This window comes from Petromyzon marinus, chromosome 69, assembly GCF_048934315.1.
Source record: "Petromyzon marinus isolate PM22_M1 ecotype Great Lakes invasive population chromosome 69, UKy_Petmar_22M1.pri1.0, whole genome shotgun sequence".
In the NCBI taxonomy this organism is placed as follows: Eukaryota; Metazoa; Chordata; class Hyperoartia; order Petromyzontiformes; family Petromyzontidae; genus Petromyzon; species Petromyzon marinus.
The window spans coordinates 5,692,375-5,702,517 of record NC_133735.1 but is presented as its reverse complement, the minus strand read 5'-3'; the positions used below and the strand labels follow the sequence as shown (position 1 = coordinate 5,702,517).

General features: G+C 53.0%; 1 protein-coding gene across 1 annotated transcript in view; it reads left to right on the top strand.

Moving 5' to 3' along the window:
• Positions 1 to 9,479, top strand: part of LOC142906729 (uncharacterized) — a 12,179-nt gene extending 2,700 nt beyond the window's left edge. Inside the window, exons 2-4 of the mRNA XM_076055117.1 lie at positions 6,114 to 6,815; positions 7,842 to 8,071; positions 8,516 to 9,479. Of these exons, the coding sequence (XP_075911232.1) occupies positions 6,426 to 6,815; positions 7,842 to 8,071; positions 8,516 to 9,479 (1,584 nt within the window). The 5' untranslated portion in view covers positions 6,114 to 6,425. The remainder of the gene's footprint in view (positions 1 to 6,113; positions 6,816 to 7,841; positions 8,072 to 8,515) is intronic.
• Positions 9,480 to 10,143: the final 664 nt, after the last annotated feature.

The window sequence follows — 10,143 nt, the reverse complement described above, 5'->3', positions numbered from 1 at the left end:
CTCAGAGACTCACTCACTCAGAGACTCACTCACTCAGAGACTCACTCACTCAGAGACTCACTCAGAGACTCACTCACTCAGATACTCACTCAGAGACTCACTCACTCAGAGACTCACTCACTCAAAGACTCACTCAGAGACTCACTCACTCAGAGACTCACTCAGAGACTCACTCACTCAGAGACTCACTCACTCAGAGACTCACTCAGAGACTCACTCACTCAGAGACTCACTCAGAGACTCACTCAAAGACTCACTCACTCGGAGACTCACTCAGAGACTCAATCAGAGACTCACTCACTCAGAGACTCATTCACTCAGAGACTCACTTAGAGACTCACTCACTCAGAGACTCACTCACTCAGAGACTCACTCAGAGACTCACTCACTCAGATACTCACTCAGAGACTCACTCACTCAGAGACTCACTCAGAGACTCACTCAGAGACTCACTCACTCAGATACTCACTCACTCAGAGACTCACTCAGAGACTCACTCAGAGACTCACTCACTCAGAGACTCACTCACTCAGAGACTCACTCAGAGACTCACTCAGAGACTCACTCACTCAGAGACTCACTCACTCAGAGACTCACTCAGAGACTCACTCAGAGACTCACTCACTCAGAGACTCAGTCAGAGACTCACTCACTCAGAGACTCACTCAGATACTCACTCAAAGACTCACTCATAGACTCACTCAGAGACTCACTCAGAGACTCACTCACTCAGAGACTCACTCAGAGACTCACTCACTCATAGACTCACTCAGAGACTCACTCAGATACTCACTCACTCAGATACTCACTCAGAGACTCACTCACTCAGAGACGCACTCACTCAGAGACTCACTCAGAGACTCACTCACTCAGATACTTACTCAGAGACTCACTCACTCAGAGACTCACTCACTCAAAGACTCACTCAGAGACTCACTCACTCAGAGACTCACTCAGAGACTCACTCACTCAGAGACTGACTCACTCAGAGACTCACTCAGAGACTCACTCACTCAGAGACTCACTCACTCAGAGACTCACTCAGAGACTCACTCACTCAGAGACTCACTCACTCAGAGACTCACTCAGAGACTCACTCACTCAGATACTCACTCAGAGACTCACTCAGAGACTCACTCACTCAGAGACTCACTCACTCAGATACTCATTCAGAGACTCACTCACTCAGAGACTCACTCACTCAAAGACTCACTCAGAGACTCACTCACTCAGAGACTCACTCAGAGACTCACTCACTCAGAGACTCACTCACTCAGAGACTCACTCAGAGACTCACTCACTCAGAGACTCACTCAGAGACTCACTCAGAGACTCACTCGCTCAGAGACTCACTCAGAGACTCACTCAGAGACTCACTCACTCAGAGACTCATTCACTCAGAGACTCACTCAGAGACTCACTCACTCAGAGACTCACTCAGAGACTCACTCACTCATAGACTCACTCAGAGACTCACTCACTCAGAAACTCACTCAGAGACTCAGTTAGAGACTCACTCAGAGACTCACTCACTCAGAGACTCACTCAGAGACTCACTCACTCAGATACTCACTCAGAGACTCACTCACTCATAGACTCACTCAGAGACTCATTCAGATACTCACTCACTCAGATACTCACTCAGAGACTCACTCACTCAGAGACTCACTCACTCAGAGACTCACTCAGAGACTCACTCACTCAGAGACTCACTCACTCAGAGACTCACTCAGAGACTCACTCACTCAGAGACTCACTCAGAGACTCACTCACTCAGAGACTCACTCAGAGACTCACTCACTCAGAGACTCACTCAGAGGCTCACTCAGAGACTCACTCACTCAGAGACTCACTCAGAGACTCACTGACTCATAGACTCACTCAGAGACTCACTCACTCAGAGACTCACTCACTCAGAGACTCACTCAGAGACTCACTCACTCAGAGACTCACTCATAGACTCACTCACTCAGACTCACTCAGAGACTCACTCACTCAGAGACTCACTCAGAGACTCACTCACTCAGAGACTCACTCAGAGACTAACTCAGAGACTCCCTCACTCAGAGACTCACTCAGAGACTCACTGACTCATAGACTCACTCAGAGACTCACTCACTCAGAGACTCACCCACTCATAGACTCACTCACTCATAGACTCACTCACTGACTCAGAAACTCACTGAGAGACTCAGAGACTCACTCACTCATAGACTCACTCACTCAGAGACTCACTCAGAGACTCACGCAGAGACTCACTCACTCATAGACTCACTCAGAGACTCACTCACTCAGAGACGCACTCACTCATAGACTGACTCACTCATAGACTCACTCAGAGACTCACTCAGAGACTCACTCACTCAGAGACTCACTCAGTGACTCACTCACTCAGAGACTCACTCAGAGACTCACTCACTCATAGTCTCACTCAGAACCTCACTCACTCAGAAACTCACTCAGAGACTTACTCAGAGACTCACTCACTCTGAGACTCACTCAGAAACTCACTCACTCAGAGACTCACTCAGAGACTCACTCAGAGACTCACTCAGAAACTCACTCTCTCAGAGACTCACTCAGAGACTCACTTATAGACTCACTCAGAAACTCACTCACTCTGAGACTCACTCAGAGGCTCGCTCAGAGGCTCACTTACTGATTCAAAGAGTCACTCATACACTCACTAATTTGTACGCACATTGAACTTCTTAAGCATCAAACATAACTTGAGATCTGAGTGATGTGAATTATGTTGATGGTGTACATCTGTGTGATGTGAATTCAGGTAATGGTGTACATCTGAGTGATGTGAATTCTGGTGATTGTCTACATCTGAGTGATGTGAATTCTGGTGATGGGTCTAGATCTGAGTGATGTGAATTCTGGTGATTGTCTACATCTAAGTGATGTGAATTCTGGTGATGGGTCTAGATCTGAGTGATGTGAATTCTGGTGATGTTCTACATCTGAGTGATGTGAATTATGGTGATGGTGTACATCTAAGTGATGTGAATTCTGGTGATTGTCTACATCTGAGTGATGTGAATTCTGGTGATGGGTCTAGATCTGAGTGATGTGAATTCTGGTGATGTTCTACATCTGAGTGATGTGAATTATGGTGATGGTGTACATCTGAGTGATGTGAATTCTGGTGATTGTCTACATCTGAGTGATGTGAATTATGGTGATGGGTCTAGATCTGAGTGATGTGAATTCTGGTGATGTTCTACATCTGTGTGATGTGAATTGTGGTGATGGTGTACATCTGAGTGATGTGAATTCTGGTGATGGTGTACATCTGAGTGATGTGAATTCTGGTGATGGTGTACATCTGAGTGATGTGAATTCTGCTGATGGTGTACATCTGAGTGATGTGAATTGTGGTGATGGTGTACATCTGAGTGATGTGAATTCGGGTGATGGTGTACATCTGTGTGATGTGAATTCTGGTGATGGTGTACATCTGAGTGATGTGAATTCTGGTGATGGTGTACATCTGTGTGATGTGAATTCTGGTGATGGTGTACAACTGAGTGATGTGAATTCTGGTGATGGTGTACATCTGAGTGATGTGAATTGTGGTGATGGTGTACATCTGAGTGATGTGAATTGTGGTAATGGGTCTACATCTGAGTGATGTGAATTCTGGTGATCGGTTTACATCCGAGTGATGTGAATTCTGGTGATGGTCTACATCTGTTTGATGTGAATTGTGGTGATGGTCTACATCTGTTTGATGTGAATTATGGTGATGGTCTACATCTGTGTGATGTGAATTCTGGTGATGGTGTACATCTGAGTGATGTGAATTCTGGTGATGGTGTACATCTGAGTGATGTGAATTCTGGTGATGGTCTACATCTGTGTGATGTGAATTCTGGTGATGGTGTACATCTGAGTGATGTGAATTCTGGTGATGGTGTACATCTGAGTGATGTGAATTCTGGTGATGGTCTACATCTGTGTGATGTGAATTCTGGTGATGGTGTACATCTGAGTGATGTGAATTCTGGTGATGGTGTACATCTGAGTGATGTGAATTCTGGTGATGGTGTACATCTGAGTGATGTGAATTCTGGTGATGGTCTACATCTGTGTGATGTGAATTCTGGTGATGGTGTACATCTGAGTGATGTGAATTCTGGTGATGGTGTACATCTGAGTGATGTGAATTCTGGTGATGGTGTACATCTGAGTGATGTGAATTGTGGTGATGGTGTACATCTGAGTGATGTGAATTCTGGTGATGGTGTACATCTGAGTGATGTGAATTCTGGTGATGGTGTACATCTGTGTGATGTGAATTCTGGTGATGGTGTACAACTGAGTGATGTGAATTCTGGTGATGGTGTACATCTGAGTGATGTGAATTGTGGTGATGGTGTACATCTGAGTGATGTGAATTGTGGTAATGGGTCTACATCTGAGTGATGTGAATTCTGGTGATCGGTTTACATCCGAGTGATGTGAATTCTGGTGATGGTCTACATCTGTTTGATGTGAATTGTGGTGATGGTCTACATCTGTTTGATGTGAATTATGGTGATGGTCTACATCTGTGTGATGTGAATTCTGGTGATGGTGTACATCTGAGTGATGTGAATTCTGGTGATGGTGTACATCTGAGTGATGTGAATTCTGGTGATGGTGTACATCTGAGTGATGTGAATTCTGGTGATGGTCTACATCTGTGTGATGTGAATTCTGGTGACGGTGTACATCTGAGTGATGTAAATTGTGGTGATGGTGTACATCTGAGTGATGTCAATTGTGGTGATGGTGTACATCTGTGTGATGATGGTGTACATCTGAGTGATGTGAATTCTGGTGATGGTGTACATCTGAGTGATGTGAATTCTGGCGATGGTCTCGATCTGAGTGATTTGAATTCAGGCGATGATCTACATCTGAGACATGTGAATTCAGGCGATGATCTACATCTGAGACATGTGAATTCTGGCGATGATCTACATCTGAGCGATGTGAATTCTGGTGACTCCTGCCGCACCACGCGGATCACAGCAGCACCACGGCCAATCAAAATCAGATCGACCCCCGCCCAACCGCCTGCCAGGATATTGCAACTCCTGTACTGCAGAGGGGGGCGATCGCGCGGGATTTCGGGATTTCGCCGCCGGCAGCGACGCATTTGTTCGGCCTCAAGCAGACGGGGCGGCACGTGGGCACGGGCCCGTGTGGCTATTCGCCAGATTTGACGTTTCAGACGGACACCAAGGGGGTTGTGTGGCTCTGGCGGGTTGTTGTTATCATTTGTTTGCTCGTTTCTTGAGATAATTATTGAATAATTGTTGTTTTTACCCTTTTATCTGGCAACAAAACTGACACCTTTTTTTTACAAGGAGCCATGTTTACATTGACCACAATACCTGCGGTTGGAACGCAAACACAAAACAACAACAAACTCTGATAATGTATGTGGCACTGTCCTTGAAACTGATTGGTCCACACCCGAGACAGCTTTCTTTATAGAGCCTCGTCTCGCGTTGGTGTTGGACCAGAAGACGCCAAAAACCTCCTTTGCCAGTAACAAAATACCCTTTTATCATATTTTGTTACTGGCAAATGAGGTTTCCAATGTTGTGTAAATGCTTACCCCTTAGCTCTCATACTCTGATGGTGCATTGTCTTTGTTGAGTTGTGTGACGCCTTTTGGCGTCTTCTGGTCCAACACCAACGTGAGACGAGGCTCTAAAGGAAGCTGTCTCGGGTGTGGACCAATCAATTTCAAGGACAGTGCCACATACATTATCAGAGTCGTTGTTGTTTTTTGTTTGCGTTCCGACCGCAGGTATTGTGGTCAATGTAAACATGGCTCCTTGTAACAAAGGTGTCAGTTTTGTTGCCAGATAAAAGGGTTAAAAAAACAATGATCATATTGGGGTTGGTGGGTGGGTGGGGGAAGACAAAGGTGTCAGTTTTGTTGCCAGATAAAAGGGTTAAAAAAACAATGATCATATTGGGGTTGGTGGGTGGGTGGGGGAAGGGAACGGACGAGTCAGTCCGCCAAAGCGGATGTGGCCGTGGGCGGCGGTTACACCGGGAGCCTCCCCCTGAGTCTGATCATCGTCGCCTCTGCCCGTCGGTCACAGGAGTTTCACCACCGGCTCCTCCGTCGACCACCACCGGCGGCGGCGGTGGGCACCACCACCACCAACACCACCACCACCAACACCACCACCACCACCACCAACACCACCAACACCACCACCACCAACACCACCAGTAGTGGTGTGACTCAGACAAAAAAAATTTTATTCGATTTCCGAGCGAGCGATCGCCAAACCGTCGGGAGATGCTGCCGGACACGGTCACGGCTAAATTCTCCGCCACCTCCGCCGCCACCACCACCACCACCACCACCGCCTCCGCCGGCCCGACCCTCCGCCGTCCCGTCCTCGGCCATGGAACCGTGGAATCTGTACGAGACTGAGAGGCTCCCAGCGAAGGCGGTGGCGGCGGCGGCGGCGTCGTCTGCGGCGACGGCCGCCGCCCGTGCCGCCGGCGGTGCCGGCGGTGCCGGCGGTGCCGGCAGTGCCGGCGGTGCCGGTGGTGCCGGTGGTGCCGGTGGCGAAGACCTCGGAGATTGCTATGAAAACTGCATCGACCTCACCGCCTACATCACCGAGCCCAGCCCGCTAGGGAGGGGACCGCCTGAACCCTCCGCGGTGGGCGGTGGTGCCGGCGGCGGCGGTGGCGGTGCCGGTGGTGCCGGCGGCAGCGGTGGAGATATTTTCGGTGGCGAGTTCCTCGAGGAAGGATTCTTGACAGGCGGACTCAAGGCGGTTAGCGTGGTGAGTGGCGAAGACCTGGGTTCAAGCCCTGGGTCTCTCTCTCTCTCTCTCAGGGGGTTCACGATGGCCGTGTCAGAGACACTGAGAGCCTGGGTTCGAGCCCTGGGTCTGGGTGTCTCTCTCTCTCAGGGGGTTCACGATGGCCGTGTCGGAGACACTGAGAGTCTGGGTTCAAGCCCTGGGTCTGGGTGACTCTCTCTCTCTCAGGGGGTTCACGATGGCCGTGTCAGAGACACTGAGGGCCTGGGTTCAAGCCCTGGGTCTGGGTGTCTCTCTCTCAGGGGGTTCACGATGGCCGTGTCGGAGGCACTGAGGGCCTGGGTTCAAGCCCTGGGTCTGGGTGTCTCTCTCTCAGGGGGTTCACGATGGCCGTGTCAGAGACACTGAGGGCCTGGGTTCAAGCCCTGGGTCTGGGTGTCTCTCTCTCAGGGGGTTCACGATGGCCGTGTCAGAGACACTGAGAGCCTGGGTTCGAGCCCTGGGTCTGGGTGTCTCTCTCTCTCAGGGGGTTCACGATGGCCGTGTCGGAGACACTGAGAGCCTGGGTTCAAGCCCTGGGTCTGGGTGTCTCTCTCTCTCAGGGGGTTCACGATGGCCGTGTCGGAGACACTGAGAGCCTGGGTTCAAGGCTATGGTATCGATTATGACCTACGTATGACTTAAAATCTTTAACCTAGATCAGGAGTACAACATTTTAAAAAGATGTCTCTACCTCCTGAGTGTCTCCTTAACAGTGCGAGCCTTGAGTGATATTCATCTCAGAATGCCAAGCCACGGTTCATTCTGACCGTAATGGGACAGACTCCTGCGGGCTTTCCCGTATGGCATTGTGAGCAGCAACAGTCAAAAATTTCGTCTTAACGATCCTCATAAATCAATGAATGTAAAGGTTCCTCACCTGCGGTATCGGTTATGATCCGCATACGACCTTTAACCTTTGACCCATGCGCAACAAAAAGCACCCAGGCCTGACGAGTTGCCGCTTGCCTCTCTCTCTGTCTCTCAAACCCCCCCCCTTTCCGACAGAACTTCCCGGAACATCACCAGACCCCACCACCACCACCACCACCGGCGCCGGCGACGACTTCATCGTCGCCGCTGTCCCGTCCACAACACCGTACGAGCTGCGGCATCTCCACGCCTCAGCCCTACTTCGGCCTCGGCAGCGGCGGCTTCATCGGCAGCGGTGGTGGCGGCTTCATCGGCAGCGGTGGTGGCGGCTTCATCGGCAGCGTTCACAATCACACGGCCGTCCGGTACCACCCCAAAGTCCGCGTGGCCGTGAAAGAGGAACCCACGGGCGACGACAAACTTGCTGCCGACACCAGCTATCAGGGTGGTGGTGGCGGTGGTGGTGGCGGTGGTGGCGGTGGCGGTGGTGGCGGTGGTGGTGGCGGTGGCGGTGGTGGTGGCGGTGGTAGTGGTGGTGGTGGTGGTGGTGGCAGTGGCGGTGGTGGTGGTGGCGGTGGCGGTGGTGGTGGTGGTGGTGGTGGCGGTGGCGGTGGTGGTGGTGGTGGCGGTGGTGGTGGTGGTGGTGGTGGCGGTGGTGGCGGTGGTGGTGGCGGTAGTGGTGGTGGTGGTGGTGGTGGCGGTGGTGGCGGTGGTGGTGGCGGTAGTGGTGGTGGTGGTGGTGGCGGTGGAGGATTTGGCCCGAGTCCGTTTCAAGGAAATCCCACGCCTCCCTCAACCCCTGTGCCCAGCCCTCTGTACCTCGGAGGACATCTTCATCATCATCAGCAGCAGCAGCAGCATCATCATCAGCAGCAGCAGCAGCATCAGCAGCAGCAGCAACAGCATCATCATCATCATCAGCAGCAGCAGCAGGTGGTGGTGGAAAACGCCGAGCGGAACGCGATGCATCCGAACGTTCATCATCATCATCTTCTCCTTCTGAGCCATCATCAGCATCAGCTTCAACATCATCATCAGCAGCATCAGCAGCAGCAGCAGCAGCTTCTGCATCACCAGCAGCATCAGCAGCAGCTTCAACATCATCAGCAGCAGGAACTGGAAGAAGAGGAGGAAGAGGAAGACAATTATCATCATCATCATCAGCAGGCTGATAACCAGCACCACCACCATCCGAATCATCAACACCAACCACCTGAGCACCACCACCACCACCACCAGCAGCAGCACCACCCTCATCACTCACAACTCCACCACCACCACCACCACGAAGGGACCCATCCACAACCACCTCAGCCATCTCGATCTTCTCCCCCCGAACACCACCACCACCACCAACAACAACCACAACCACAGCCTCACCACCAGCACCACCAGGGTAGGCGGAGGCCCCTCAAGAAGGCGCTGGACAAGTCGACGGACGACTACCGCGCCCGTCGCGAGCGCAACAACGTGGCGGTGCGGAAGAGCCGGGACAAGGCGAAGCTGCGCTCGGCCGAGACGGCGGCCCGGGTGGTGGAGCTCGCGGCCGACAACGAGCGCCTGCGGGCACGCACCCAGCGCCTCGCCCTGGAGCTCGGCGCCCTGCGGGCCCTCCTGGGCAGGCTGCCCCACGTGACGCTGCCCGGGGCCTCGTCGGGTGGTGGCGGCGGCGGTGGAGGCGGTGGAGGCGGCGGTGGAGGCGGTGGAGGCGGTGGAGGCGGTGGAGGCGGTGGAGGTGGCGGTGGAGGCGGTGGCGGTGGTGGTGGGTGTTGATGGGGGTCCACCGCCGGACGACGCGATAGGAAGCGGTTGGCGAATGGATGAGGAGATGGAGGAGGTGGACCGGGGGGATGTGGAGGAGGACGAGGTGGAGGAGGACGAGGTGGAAGAAGATGGAGGAGGTGGAGGAGATGCTGGTGGTAATGGTGGTTGAGGAGGAGGTGGTGGTGGTGGTGGTGGTGGCGGCGGTGGCGGTAGTGGTGCAGGCGTAGGAAGTGGTGGAGGTGGTGGAGGCGGAGGCGGTGGTGGAGGCGGTGGAGGTGGAGGCGGTGGAGGCGGTGGTGGTGCCGGTGGTGGTTGAGGTGGAGGAGGTGGTGGTGGTGGTGGTGGTGGTGGCGGTAGTGGTGCAGGCGGTGGAGGTGGTGGATGTGGAGGCGGAGGCGGTGGTGGTTGAGGTGGAGGAGGTGGTGGTGGTGGTGGTGGTGGCGGTAGTGGTGCAGGCGGTGGAGGCGGTGGAGGCGGTGGAGGCGGTGGAAGACAGCCGTCGAGGCGACGCGATGGAGCGGAGGCAGCAGCAGCAGGAGGATGAGGAGGAGGATGAGGAGGAGGATGAGGAGGGGGACCGTGAGGTCTCAGCGGTGTCTCCGGAGTCCCGGCTTGAGAGCGACGACCGTCCAATGAGTGCCGAGGGGTGGGGGCAACAGGCGGACTTCCTCCC